The 15,495-nt window shown below is 36.4% G+C and overlaps 1 protein-coding gene across 3 annotated transcripts in view; it reads right to left on the reverse strand.

The window, feature by feature from the left end:
- The window catches only part of LOC118676034 (integrin subunit beta 3 binding protein), a 62,576-nt gene that overhangs the window by 10,394 nt on the left and 36,687 nt on the right, over window positions 1-15,495 (reverse strand). For 2 of the 3 annotated variants that reach the window (XR_004974021.1, XM_036349295.1), the window contains exons 4-7: window positions 12,474-12,540; window positions 6,263-6,341; window positions 4,787-4,926; window positions 3,318-3,377 (exon numbers count right to left, since the gene is read on the reverse strand). Coding sequence is in view for 2 of the 3 variants with exons in the window: in XM_036349295.1 (XP_036205188.1) it covers window positions 3,347-3,377; window positions 4,787-4,926; window positions 6,263-6,341; window positions 12,474-12,540 (317 nt within the window). In the remaining variant the exon portion in view is untranslated. The remainder of the gene's footprint in view (window positions 1-3,317; window positions 3,378-4,786; window positions 4,927-6,262; window positions 6,342-12,473; window positions 12,541-15,495) is intronic. The other variant, XM_036349294.1, reaches the window with a different exon arrangement.

Here is a 15,495-nt window from a genome sequence, read left to right on the forward strand (position 1 = left end):
ATCTAACACATATTACAGGGCTCAATTTTTATATTATATATCTCCTAACTATATACTTTCCAACATTATGAAGATACACAAAACATTTTTAAATTCAGACAATTCTAGGTAACAGCATACCAAAAGAGAAAAGTAGAAATTTCTATAAAATGTTCAAGGCCAGGTCTCCAAATAAGAAACATATAAACAAACTAGTTTGAGATATTGGACAAAACTAACAAAGTCCTCTTAAAATGAATGTATGAATAGAAAGAGTTTAAAGTTATTAGCTTAGCATAAAATTCACATATATATGTGCTTGTCTTGCTGCACATCAACTTTAACCAAAAAATAAAACAAAACAGAATATGCCACCAAAATAAAAATCCTATATAATAAAAGCCCAATATGCAAATTGTCCCCTTGGGTGGTCATTTGACCAGGAGCCTGGGAGTTTGACTGCTCGCTATGACATGCGCTGACCACCAGGAGGTGGTGTGGAACGTGACAGGTGTTGGTGACGCACTGCGACTTCTTGTCAGCTACCTGGGGGCAGGTGTGATGGGGATGGAGGTGCAGTGAGAATGCAGGGTATCCGCCAAGCTCGTTCTCACTCCCCTTGCTACCTTCCCCTGGGATGCCAGGGCTCATGTGCTGGGGAAGCCCCTGTGCTCAGGTGCTGGGAGCCCGCGAGGAGCCCGCCCCACATCCACGCGGCCTCTTCCAGGTGAGCTGGGCAGCAGCCACCAGGACCACAGGGGCCGGGTCAGGTTCCCCGTGCGTTTATGCAGGAGCTGGTCGGTGAGGCTGGCTGGGAGAGAGCATGCTGCCCACCCAGCTTCTGTGCGGTGCTGCTGGGCGACCCAGAGGCCCACAGTATGCCCTGGCCTGCAGTGTCCGGCCATGCTCACCGCCATCTCTGTGTGGGGACTCGGGTACCATGCCTCAGGTGTAAGGGGGCTCACAGGGGCCTGGGGGCCCAGAGGTCAACTGGGACCTGCCCTTCCATGCCAGATGCTAGCGCTTTGATTGCCGACCATGCCTAGGGACTACACCCATTCACCGATTTTGTGCACTAGGCCTCTAGCATACACATAATACTAGGAACCACATAAAGAGAAAAAAAGAAAAGCACCCAGTAAAAACATATAGCTCAGCCCTGGCCAGTTAGCTCAGTTGGTTAGAGCGTCATCCCAATATGCCATGGTTGTGGGTTTGATCCCTGGTCAGGGCACATACAAGAATCAACCAATAAATGCATAAGTAAATAGAATCACAAATAGATGTTCTCTCTCTCCCCCGCCTTCCTCTCTAAAATAAATTAATTAAAAATATATTTCAAACTCAAATTATAAAGACAGACTTCAGACTTATTTTTCAGGCATTACTTCAAAATAGTTAAAGAGTTACTGAAGGTTTGAATACCTTAGGAAATATAAGGAGCTAGTGTAGTTCTTGCCAAGAAACTGAAATGGAAGATGACATATATTCTAGTATATACAATATATATTAAAATATAATGTAAGTTATGTACATACTAACTCAATTTTCATTTAAACCACAACAAAAAAATCAATGCTTATTAGAAATTTAAAAACACGATTTAATGATACAATCCTCTCTATGCATGAAGAAATACTTAGTCCTTAGGGAAAACTTGGTAATGGCTAAATCAGTTTTAATGCCTAAAATATTAGAAAACAGATTTAAGACCGATCATGCATAAACACACAAAGAATCAGTATATACTGGATAACTGAAAGGCAAGAATTGTTTAACACATGGAAATAACTTTAATGTCTTAATAAATGTTTAGGGAAGGAAACAATTCTTTTGGAAAATTTTCTCCATTAATTATCAGCAGTGAAAATTCACTTATTTATTCTATAATTTGCCCTACCTCATTTTTCCAAAACTGTTGGCTAAAGCCAAGTATGTAAAGCCTAATTCTAATTAGTCCCAGGAAATCACAGATTTAAAAGAAAATCACACAATTGGCATAGGATATATAGAGTCAAGATTTCTTCTAACTGGGAAATAATAAATGTTCCAATTTCCTATTATAATTCTCTAAAACTTGTCACGTTTAGAGAGAATGAAACCACTGAAACCCATATATCAAGTTCGCCAGGCAGGAGAAAAGAAATCTCAAGCCTTTTAAGAAAAGGGCTACCATCATGCTCTTAAATGCTTGGGATCACAATGAAGTTAGCTGCTCAACTGAATAGCTCAGGAAGCCTGCTCAGCTCCCTTCCCACAGGGGTTCTGGAGGAGGGGTTCTGCTGGCCTGCTGTGACTTAGCTGGAACCCACCAGCAGGGAATCCTAGTGCTTTCCACTGCAAAGTCATCACCAGCTGTTAAAGATCCTAAAACAGTCTAACAGAATAGATTGGCTGAACCAGTTTCAATTATGCTTCATGTCTGAATCTGAAAGCTGGGATGACTGAATGATTTGATTTGTTTTAGGAAGAGGCAATATGGAATAATGAAAAGATCATACTTTCTGAGATCAGACTGGTCTTTAGTTGGAATCCTTTCGCTGACACTTAAGTAGCAGTGTTTGGACAGGTTACTTAACATTTTCTGTGACCTTGTTCCTTATCTGTAATGGCAATAATAGCAGCTATCTTACAGAGCTGCTGTGAGGATAATAATCATAATAATTATTGGTCCTCAAAAGTCATCATTGGTACTCAAAAATGATAGATTAAAACATGGCCTACCCACGCATTTCAAGGCCTACCTCTAGTTTTTAGTAGAGATTGCTAAATGGCATTCATGTCAGTGATATTAAAATGATGCCTCTTAAGCTGGTTAAAAGGTTTTAATATTTAACAGCCCATGATTATTTTGCTTACTGAGGTTGGATGTGCATGTGTTATGGGAACTTAAAACCTGCTAATTTAATTACTCATACTGTTAATGCTCAGAAGCATAAGAGTTAACAGTAGATTCAACATCATTAATGATCTGAAAGTTTTCAGAACACTGGTTACAAAGTAACTTTATACTTTGCGTCTCCTTCTAATTCACCATTAAAACCTGCTATATATTAATGCATTGTTGCCCCATTTATCTGGATTCTCAAAACAGAACTTTTAATAAAACTACAAATCTTAAACTGAAACTTATATTTCAAAAGATATTTAAAAAGTTCAGTCATCAGTGAAGTTGAGCTCTTCAGACCTGGTCTTCTGCTAAATGCAATATAAAATTTTTCAAAGAAGATTCCTGGTCTTTTAAGAGTACACTAAAAGACTCATAATGATTGTTTTTAAATGGTAAAATGAGATGAAAGGATTATTTTTATATAATAAATTAAAATACAACTTTTTACCTTTGTTAGAAAGTTCTGAACTCTTCTTTTCAAACAGTTTTTGTTTTATTACTTTTGTCACTAGAAGGAAAAAAATGTTAAGAATTAACATGGTACATGAATAATTTCTCATGTTGGAATAAACTTCATGAAAAAAAAATTCAAAGTGATACATATGCATAGGTAGCAAACACAAAATGCAGTACTTGCTGAAACCGGTTTGGCTCAGTGGATAGAGCGTCGGCCTGCAGACTGAAAGGTCCCAGGTTCGATTCCGGTCAAGGGCATGTACCTGGGTTGCGGGCATATCCCCAGCGGGGGATGTGCAGGAGGCAGCTGATCGATGTTTCTCTCTCATCGATGTTTCTAACTCTCTATCTCTCTCCCTTCCTCTCTGTAAAAAATCAATAAAATATATTTTAAAAAAAAATGCAGTACTTTATCATACTACAGTAGGCTCTTGGGTTACGTTGGAGATCCGTTCCTACGGCGCGACGTAATGTGATTGTCGCCGTAAGTCGGAACCCACCTTCATAAGCACCTATGTCCCTCACATGGAGCACATACACAGCAGTAATGAAGTCTAACAGTAAAAAAATTTTAAAAAAGGATAACAATTCCTGACCTTTACTTGTGGGAAATAAATAATAAAAAAAACATAAAGTACATATGTACATACGTTGAAATGACGGAACTTTTTTTTTTTTTTATAAATAAATGGGAGATGGCGACGTTACCACAAAACGACAGAGTCCCACGTAACCAGAGGACTGTCTGTATATTTAAAGAATGAGCACCACATAAAAAAACTCCAATTACAGTTTTGAAGGGACATTCTTTCCCTTTACATTAAAGAGGAATCCCTGAAGTAACATATCCTGGGGTAAAAGATATGTGGCTTCTTATTCTTTAAATACTATTTCTATCACATTTCCAGCAGTGATATATATAAAGAAGTCTATCAATGAGCGGATAAAAAAGCTGTGGTACATTTATACCATGGAATACTATGCAGTGGTAAAAAAGAAGAACCTTTGAGACAGCATGGAGGAACCGTAAGTGCAATAAGCCAGTCAGAGAAAGTCAAGTATCACATGATCTCACTCATATGTGAAATCTAATTAACAAAATAAACTGCTGAACGGAGTGGATCCAGAGACATGGAAGCATGGACCAGAGTGTGGAATCTCAGATGGAAGGTGGGAGAGGATGGGTAGGTGGGAGGTGATCAACCAAAGAACTTGCATGTACATATGTATAACCTATGGACACAGAAAATAGGGTGGTGAAAGCCTGGGGTGGGGGTGGGCTAGAGGAGGCCAATAGGGGTAAAAGGGGAATATATATATATGTAATACTTTCAAAAATAAAGATGAAAAAAAAAGAATGTTGGAAAAAAAATAAAGAAGTCTTTTAAATTTGGGAAAATTAATAGGCTTATCTCTAAATAGGCTTTATGGCTAAAGTTGAAAATATTAATCTAAGCTTACAAACAAGGAATGGAGAGACACCATTGTAAACTCATAGTCTTCTTACTTAGTTCTTTCGTTTTCTTCATTTCTCTTTTTAAGAAACATGGTCCATAAGAGATGCCAATGAGATTCTGAAGCTTTCTACTGTCCTTCAAAGCCTAAAAGAAAGTCATTTTAAATGAGTTAAGTAAGTTCTATTCAAATATAGTATTACTGACAACTCTAATGAAAATATTATTTCCTTCATCTGAAAAACTTAAACTCTATGGTAGGAAATTTTCTGGTAGGTCAACTATTGTGAGTCTTAAAATGCTTGCATAAAAATAATTTATTAATTAAAAAGACTAAACATAATCTACAAATTTACTTTTACATGTGAAAAAGATAGGTATTACTAAAATGTTATAGTTTATTAATGTTCATAAAAGAAAAGAAACTGCCATGAAAAGTAAATTAAACATATCCCCTGCAAACTCTTTCCTGAATGGGATTCTCCAATCTGGGGCTTTTCTCCTATTCTCTGTTTTCAAATGGGATAGAATTATGAAATAGTATATGCCAAATGTGCCAATATATTGGACAATCTGGACTAAGTGCAAAATTCCTAGAAACATACACTTTTCCAAAACTGAAACAGGAGGAATTAGAGAATCTATATAGACAGGTTACAACTAGTGAAACCGAAGCAGTCATCACCAATCTGTATTCCCATCAAAAGTTAAAAAACAAACCAACAACAACAACAACAAAACACTACAAAGAAAGAAAATTATAGGCCACTATTCCTGATGAACATAGAAGATAAAATCCTCTACAAAACATTAGTAAACTGGATCCAGCAATACATTAAAAAGTGCATACACCATAATCAAATGGGATTTATTTCTGGGATGCAAGGTTGGTTCAATATCTACAAATCAATAAATGTGATACATCACATAAACAAAATGAAGGATAAAAATCACATGATCATATCATATCAATAGAGTAAAAAAAAAGCATTTGATAAAATCTAGCATCCATTTATGATAAAAACTCTCAACAAAGTGGGAACAGAGGGAACACATACCTCATCATAATAAAGGCAACATGACAAACCAACAGCCAACATCATATTCAATGGGCAAAAACTAAAAGCATTTCCCTTAAGATGGGGAACAAGACAGGGATGTCCTCTTTCATCACTCTATTCAACATAGTACTGGAAATCCTAGCCACAGCAGTCAGACAAGAAGAAGAAATAAAAGAAGGAAGAAGTAAACTGTCATTATTCACAGAGGACATAATACTGTATGTGGGGAACCCTAAAGATTCCACCAAAATACTACTGGAATGAGAAATGAATTCAGTCAAGTAGCAGAATATAAAGTAAATATCCAAAAATCAATTGCATTTCTATACACCAATAATGAACTATCAGAAAAGGAAACTAAGAAAACAATCCCATTTACAATTGCATCAAAAAATATATAATATGCCAAAAAAAGCGCAAACCTGAGTGATACTTAAACTTTGCGTTATTTCCATGATTTCCTCTGATGATTTCTCAACTTTAGATAGCAACACCATTAATCTATGAATAAAGAAAAATATTGTATTTAGCAAGAAGATCAAGCATTTAAACACAAGTCATTTTCAGAGCTTTAATTCTTTTTTGAAAAAGGATTTTACATTCAGTTTCCTATTCATTTTCTTTACATTTTTTCAAAGTGGTTAGAGATGTAAATGCTTCTCCTCCATTCTTTCATTCCTTTACAAGACAATCTATATTATCAACCATCCTGTCTTTTAGAGTTTTGCTATTCCTCATTCCCACTGAGTAGGAGAAAAGATTGTAGACCTAAGAAATGTCTAAACTTGTAGAGAATTTTTATTAAGCGTTTATTTGAGCCACACTGGCAATATGTTGGGAAGCCTGATCTCAAATGCTCCCGGAGAATGACAGTTTTGTTGTTTCTTTTACACATTTGGAATTAAGGAGGGAACATGAAAAAGATTACATAAAGGTGGGAGAAAAGTATAGGATAGTTAACAAGATTATGTGCTCCCTTTTGGGTGGGTAAACTTTCAAGGGGTCTGGAAAAGAGGACTGTTCCACAGCTCAAAGGTGTGTTAACCTAGATACACAAAAATAGTAGACTGGGCTGGATTAAAAATCTTTTACTAGAGAAGTTACAGTCCTGGGGCATGATAACCCACTATGACCTGCCCAGTTAGGAATTTATGATCAGATCAACCTGTAAGGTTACTTTCAGTCAGACTTATTACAGAGCCCCTTTTTCGTCTACAAGATGTAGTTGGCTTATTCCATTCTCCACTATACCAGTTTGAGAACACGAATAGACCATCATCTCCTTATTTACCTAAATCTAAGCCTATGAATCAGTGTTACAAGGTGATTTTTTTAAAATAAAAAAGTTTTATGGCTTTAATATATTCCAGTGTGAAAAAGATACAAAGGCACTCTCAAAAAAAACTTCACTTGTAATCATACTTCTCAAACATATCTCTAGTTAGCATTTTAACATTCTGGAACAATCCTTAGTTTTGTTTTGTTTTTAAAACATTTCTATAACTTTATATCATACTTCCTTTCTTTATAAAACATTACATATATATAATTTTGGGCACATCATCCATGGCTATAATTTTGAAGGCTATAATTTGGGGTCATTTACAGTTTTTTTTAATTGAAATATATTTGACATGTGTAAATTTAAAGTATACAACATGTTAATTTGATAGATTTATATGTTTTAACTAGAGACCAGGTACAAGGATTTGTGAACTGGTGGGGGTCCCTAGGCCTGGCCTGCGGGTATCGACTGAAACCAGCAGTCGTACAGCCCCTGAGGGATGTAGTAGTGCCAAAGCGGCAGGCAGCCAGGGAGGAGCTTGAGCCTGGGCTGGAGCTGCACTGCACCGCTCCTGCTCATCCCAGTCCTGCTGCGAGGAGTGCTGCCAACACTCGGTAGGCTCGCTGCCGCTCCGCTGCAGTCTCTGCGCCCATCCTAGGGCAATACTGGCAGGCCCACGACCAAGAAGTGGCTGCGGGCTCATGCCCAGTCAGTCCCGATGTGGGTCCCAGTCTGGATGGGGGAGGGGTGCACAGGGGGAGTCTCCACGGGATAGGCTTGGGCCACCGCAGCTGTGCTCGCCAGCCATGAGCCCAGCGTCTGGCACCTGATAGCTGAGCAGCGCTCTCACAGTGGGAGTGTACTGGCCATCAGGAGGCAGCTCCTGCGTTGAGCATCTGCCTCCTGGTGGTCAGTGCATGTCATAGCTACTGGACGACCAGTTGGTCAACCAGTTACTTAGGCTTTTATATATGTAGATAAGATTGCCATTGTAGTGATAATTAGCACCTCTATCATCCAATAAAAGCCTAATATGCTAAGTGTCCAGTTGTCCAGTTAGCCGTTCAACCAATCAAAGTGTAATAAGCTAATGATATGCTAAAGCTGCTCAACCGCTCGCTATGACGTGCACTGACCACCAGGGGGCGGACAGTCGAACAGTCAACCAGTCACTATGATGTGCACTGACCACCAGGGGACAGATGCTCTGACTGGTAGGTTAGCTTGCTGCTGGGGTCTGGCCGATGGGGACTGAGCAAGATGGGCTGGACATGCTCTGGAGCCCTCCCACGGCCCGGCTGGCCAACCTCCCACATCCCACCCAGGCCCCAATCATGCACCGGTGGGGTCCCTTGGCCTGACCTGCGCCCTCTCGCAATCCGGGACCCCTCAGGAGATGTCAGAGAGCCGGTTTTGGCCCGATCCCGCAGGCCAGGCTGATGGACCCCACTGGTGCACGAATTTGTGCACTGGGCCTCCAGTGTTACATAATTATCATTTTTTCTTAGTGATTGGAATAATTAAGCTCTAGACTTAGCACGTTTGAAGATTATGTTAACAAATATTGTTGCCTATATTCACTATGCATTTAGGACTTATTTGTTATTTGTCTCAAGTTTCGGACCCTTAGACAACATCTACTCTATCCCCCATGCTCCATCCCCTGGCAACCAATATTTTATTCTGTCCTTTTGAGTGATTTTTTTTAAGATTCTACATACAGACAGTCCTCGGGTTACGTCGGACTCGACATATGTCGTTTCGTGGTTACGTCACCATCTCCCATTTATTTATAAAAAAAAAAAGTTCCTTCATTTTGACGTATGTACATATATGTGCTTTATGTTTTTTATTATTTATTTACCACAAGTAAAGGTCAGGAATTGTTATCTTTCTTTTAGATTTTTTTTTTACTGTTTCACTTCATTACTGCTGTGTATGTGCTCCATGTCAGTGACATAGGTGCTTATGTAGGTGGGTTCCGAATTACGGCAAAAATCATGTTATGTTGCGCCATAGGAACAGATCTCCAATGTAACCCGAGGACCTACTGTATAAGTAATATCATACAGTATTTGTCTTTCTCCACCTGACTTATGCCACATAGCATAATGTCTTTGATCTCTACCCATATAGTTTCATATGACTTTGAGGACAGGCTTTTCCATTTTTGGAAAAAACGATGGAATTTGATAGTGATTATAATAAATCTGTAGATTCATATTGGGTGGAGGTAGTAACATCTATTTTTTTTTTAATATTTTTATTGATTTCAGAGAGGGAAGGGGAGGGAGAGAGAGAGAGAGAGAGAGAAACATCAATGATGAGAATCATTGATTGGCTGGCTCCTGCATGCTCCCTCCTGGGGATCAAGCCTGGGCATGTGCCCTGACCAGGAATTGTACCATGACCTCTTGGTTCATAGTTTGACACTCAACCACGGAGCCACGCTGGCAGGGCATAACATCTTAATGATATTAAATGTTCCTACCCACGAACACAAAATGTCTTTCCATTTGTTTAGATCTTCTGTAATTACTCTCAGCAATGCTTTATAATTTCAAGTGTATAAGTCTTTCATCTCTTTAGCTACATTTATTCTTAGGTATTTTATTCTCTTAGGTGCTATATAAATGGAATTGCTTCTTTAATTTCTTTTTCAAACTGTTCTGCATATACACTGAAATACAACTGACTTTTGTGTGTTGATCTCATACCCTGTAATTTTGCTGAGTTTATTATATCTAGTATCTTCTTGTGAATTCTTTGGGATGACCTATATATAGGATCATGCCCTTTGCAAATAGAGTTTTATTTCTTCCTTTCCAATTGCTACTTGAAAGCTCACTGATATAGGACCTATTCTCTCTCTCTCTCTCTTTTTTTTTGCTTTAAAACTTGAAATTTATTTCAGTTTTGGTGCAATGATACAAAATTACATCAAGTGGCATTCATAAAAGCTCAGTAAAACATTAGGTACTAAAAAATACTTATTAGACCAAATAAGCTTTAAAAAAATTAGTTAAGTTACAAAAGCCGAAAATATAAAAAAATGCAAAAACAGTGGCAATCTACTAATTGTGTAAACAAAAAAGAAGGGAAACAATGTCAACAATCAATCATTTATCTAACACGGTGGATTTCTGAATTAAAGGAATATCTATCAGAGTGTGAGGAGGCTGGTTGTGTTGGCAGCTTGAAACTACTAAGCTCAGACATGACCCCTTAACAGAGGAGTTTCTAACTTGGGATATTTAGGAAATTCACATGTGGCTTGTGGAACTAGCTGAGTTGAAATTCAGTCTTGGCACTGGATATACAGTTAAATTAAACCTGAAAATCTCTTCCCAGGGTCCTTACTTAAGCAAGACCATGCCAAACACAACCTTCCTTGCAAGAGTTTTCAGCAAATAGCTGTGCATAGGAGCTATTCTGAAAAAATGTGAGCTGTAAGTAAATTGCTAGGTTCAGAAAAAGAAAGAAGAAAAAAAACCTACAAAAAGTTAGATTAAGTGGAGCTGTTTTAGGGGGAAAGCAGCAGGTAATTGTGGCTTGCTTACATGGTATCACTCTTGTCCAAAAACATTTCCTCCTTCATTGCCTCTTCTCACTTCTAAGTTTGTTATACTTTATACTATTGTATTAGATAGTCATTTGGTTTAGCAGTTAATTGCTTTCAAATACAAGATTATATATGATTCAGAAAGTCTTAATTGCCATCGGCTTTCACTGTATGTCCTTTAGTACAAATTGAGATTTTAAAAAAAAATACAAGTGGTTTTTAAAAATGGATTTCTAGACAGGTAAGAAGGGAGAGGGAGAGAGAGATAGAAACATTAATGAGAGAGAAATATCAACATCAAACGGCTGCATCCTGCACGCCCCCCACTGGGCATCAAGCCTACAACCCAGACATGTGTCCTAAGAATCAAACCGGTGACCTCTTGGTGCATGGGTGGATGCTAAACCACTGGGCAAAACTGGCTGCGCCTGAGGTTGTTTTTTTTACTCTGTACCTATATTGTTTATTTTTAAATATAGTAAGTTAAAAAATGCTTTTCTCATAATATCTAGTTGAGATAGATTTCACTGAGGAAATGGGAACTTTAATTAGGGTAAGGAAAGATTAGTAATTTACAACAAAAATGTTTTGGGATAGGGCACATGGAAATATTTGGAGTTGGGGGGAACATGGCTAGGGAAAGCAAATAAAGGGGTACAATGATAAATGTAGGAGATGCCAAACAAGGGGACTTCTTTGAGAACTTCTTCCCTGCATCACTTTTGTACTCTAAATGGCACTCACTTTCTGTTTTTTTAAAGCAGTTTAGCTACATTATGTAAAAAAATTGACTTGTGACCCTGACCTGGGGGTATAACTACAAATTACAACACTATTTATATGAAAAATTCATTCTGAGTTCCACTAAATGATTTAAAAACATTTTGAAACATTACCCACAACCCATTTCTAAGATGAGGAAGGTATCCTATATAATAAAGAGCTAATATGCTAATTAGACTGGACGGTGGAATGACCTTCCGGAATGACCAGTGGGTGGGGGATGGGGCCACAAGGCAGCTGGGGCCGTGAGGGCTGAGGCAGCCGGGGCTGTGAAGGCCTACTCTTGCACGATTTTCATGCATCAGGCCTCTAGTATTAACCATCATCTCACAATGGGTAGAAACTTCATTTTTCTCATATCTATCCACCCACCATATTATGTGGCACACAGAAGATACAGCTAAAAGGGTAAATGAGCTGAACATATGAACTACTACTTTGAAAATTTAATCCCTGTTCTTAATTCAATTTTTCTAGCCTCAGTGAACAAATATTCTTTCCCAAATACATAAGCAGTAGCTTTCTGCAGATAATGACTTCATCCAAGGCACCATTGGCAGTCCAATATGAGTATGGTTGGTTGCTGGCATGTTGCCTTCTAGGTTCCTCTAGATCCCTTACTCTGCTGGCTTCACTGTATTCTTAGCTCTTAAACCAGCTATTTGGTAGGCATTGTGTTCCCAGACAACATAAATCTATAAGTCTGATTTATGTAAATCTGAAAAGAGTGTGTTCCTCAGTTTTACCTTAAGCTGGTCTCTTATATATAGGCTGGGAAAACTGGGCTCAATGAGTATTAAAATTAAGGTATCACATATCACCATCATATGAACATTGTAAAACACATCACAAATAAAGTATTTTACTTCTTTAAGAAAGAATACTTCAACTCAGGTATAACTATTTATTAATGTCTGCAAAGAAATAATTTCTCTTAAATTATCACTAACAAATATGATCCTTTTCTTTCAAGACGTGTATATTATTTCAAAAATAAACTTACTCATCATCTTTTGTCGTAGATTTATTTCTCTGGGTTAAACTGAGATGATTCAATTTTTTTTTCTTTCCTATACATGTACAATAAAAAGAAGAACATAAGGGGAAAATTGTCAAATTTTAAATAAAATTTTGATCACCAAATTTTAAATAAAACGGTAGACAAAAGAAAGTAGGAAAAGAAAAAGTATCCTGAAATTTGCTATGAGAAAAAAATTAACTATTATGGATAACTTCCCAATAACTATTTTATGTTTTTCATTTTTTATTATTCTATTTTTTATCCATGATGACATTATACAGAGAAAAACAATTGTTTGAAAAAAATGTCCACTGGGGCTTAGTATATTGAAGAGAAAACTAGAAAAACTAAGTTATCCTTCATATGTGTGCAGGGTTAAATTATGTTTGATTTCATAGCTCTAGTATAACATGATGTTTACACTTATTAGAGGTCAAGTAAATGATTGTTTAATGAGCTAACCATTTAGTTGTTTGTTCTATAGTACTTTATAGTACAATATACACTACATATTTTAAAAATACTTGATGTATAACAAGTATTTGAGGAAACATTAGCATAAATATTCTCAGTGTCTTACATATGTGGCCTTTGATAAATGTTTATTGAATGAATAAACAAGCAAATTAATGAATAATCCAAACTCTTTACTTCTAAGGACAAACAGAAGAGTGAAATCATTTTCTAAATGTATAAATGATGACACCCCCCCCCACACTACTACATATTTTTATATAGTTCTATTTGTTCAATAATTGGCACAGGAACTATTATTTACTCAATGTTTTCATTATTTTTCTAAAAATTTGTTTGATACAATGTATGGTGAAAAACTATCTGACTCGCCAACAGAAATATAATGTGTCACTTAATGTAATTTAAAATCTAAAAATTTTTAAAAAGGAAAAATAGGTGAAATAAATTTTAATATTCCACTTAACCCAATATACCCAAAATATAATTTTAACATAGAATATAAAATGATTAGAGGTAATTATTAATATTTTTTTCTCACACTAAATCTTTGATATGTGGTGTGTACTTTACACTTATGCACATCTCAATTCAGATGAGCTACATTCTAAATGCTCTATATCTACATGTACTGAACAGTATAGCTGTAGGCAAACACTGTTGAAGGATCCAATACTTCCCAATGAAATCAAATATACAGATAAAGTGAAGCAATTTTTAAAAATTTTCAAATGTAATTTATTAACATATTAAGAAATATATTGTCTGGAACAGACTTTCCAGTACTGGTTTATATTTTTTCTTCATTTAATTTTTATTTCATTAATCTTACTTGCTCCTATTACTAGGGGGAAACGTTTTAAAATATATTTTCTGTGCTCTGGTATTTATAATTTTATTGAGTAAGGTCATTCAGAAACTGATTAATAATAATTTCCACATTTGTTACTTTGAATGTATGCTTTCTCTCAAAAAATTATATCGTAACTAAGTTGTCATTTCAAAATAGACTTTAATGCCAAAAAATAAAACTTATGATTTAGAAATTTTGCTAAAGTACTAATTACCTCCTTTGTTAACTTTTCATTATATGACTTGTCTGTATCCTTAAATTCCAAACAGAATAAATTAATATGGTTAAGAGTTTATTTAATGAAAGATGGAAGGGTAAAAAGGTAACATTTATGATTTTGGAAAACTTTGAGGAAATAAGTCTATTAAAATCTGTCTCTCTAAAGAAAAAATTAAGCTGGAAATGTATGTTTTGTAGAAAATCACTTGTATCAAGTGAAAATCCATGATACATATTAAACTTTATTTAGAAAATTAATATTAACTAATTTCCTGAATTTTGTACTGTGCTGTCTACATTCAATAAAGCTCCCCAATTAAATATTAAAATTAATCTGTTCTTGCCCTGGCCAGGTAGCTCAGTTGGTTAGAGCTTTGTTCCTATATACCAAGGTTGCGGGTTCAACCCCTGATCAGGACACATATAAGAATCAGCTAATGAATGCATAAATAAGTAGAACAACAAATAGATGTTTCTCTCTCTCTCTCTCTCTCTCTCTCTCTCTCTCTCTCTCTCTCGCTCTCGCTCTCGCTCTCGCTCTCCTTTCCAATGTCTTTCTAAAATCAATAAGTACAAATTTTAAAAAAATCCTGGCCAGTGTGATTCAGTTGGTTGAGCATCATCCCATGCACCAAATGGTCACTGGTTGGATTCCTGGTCAGGGCACATGTCCAAGTTTCAGGCTCCAACCCCAGTAAGGGGTGTGCAGGAGGCAGCCAATGGATGTTTCTTTCTCTCATCTATGTTTTGTTGTTTTTTTCTCTCTCTCCCTCCCTCTCTCACTCTCTTTCCTTTCCTCTCTTTCTAAAAGAAAAATAAACAAAGCACACACACACACACACAAACAACCCTCAATAAAAACATATTTAAAAAAATAAATAAATTATTCTGTCCTTTTAACTTGTAATTAATTTTCACATTTTAGCACCAGTCAGTAATGTTAGGTGAGAAATAGTAAAAGAATGCATTATTTAAGTTTTCACCAGTTGTTCAATACCTTTCTAAACATTTTTATTATTGTAAGAGGATCAATCAAATCTCATCCTATAAAATGTAATCAACAGCATTAATCTTAATCTTGTCATGGAAGGGCTTATGTTTATTATATATATTTCCAATTGTTAAATAGGAGGAGTATTAATGTCACAAAGACTTGAATAGACTCTAATACATTACAGTGGTTCTCAACGTTGGCTGTTTCTTTGTTATGGGGTAGGGCCACAACATTAGTAACGAAGAAACAGAATTTCTGGAGGATGAGGCCCAGAAATTAGGATTTTAAAGAGATTCCCAGGTGATTCTAATGTGCAGCCGACGTTGAGAACCACTGCTCTAATGTCATTAAGAGTCTTCTAGTTACTTAATAATTACTTTCCTTTATTTCATTCCATTCTGTTAGCAATGACCATATGCTAAAGAGCTGTGGATTCTATATGGTCTTTTTCTTGCTAGGTAATA

This window comes from Myotis myotis, unplaced genomic scaffold (genome assembly GCF_014108235.1).
Source record: "Myotis myotis isolate mMyoMyo1 unplaced genomic scaffold, mMyoMyo1.p scaffold_m19_p_2, whole genome shotgun sequence".
NCBI lineage: Eukaryota > Metazoa > Chordata > Mammalia > Chiroptera > Vespertilionidae > Myotis > Myotis myotis.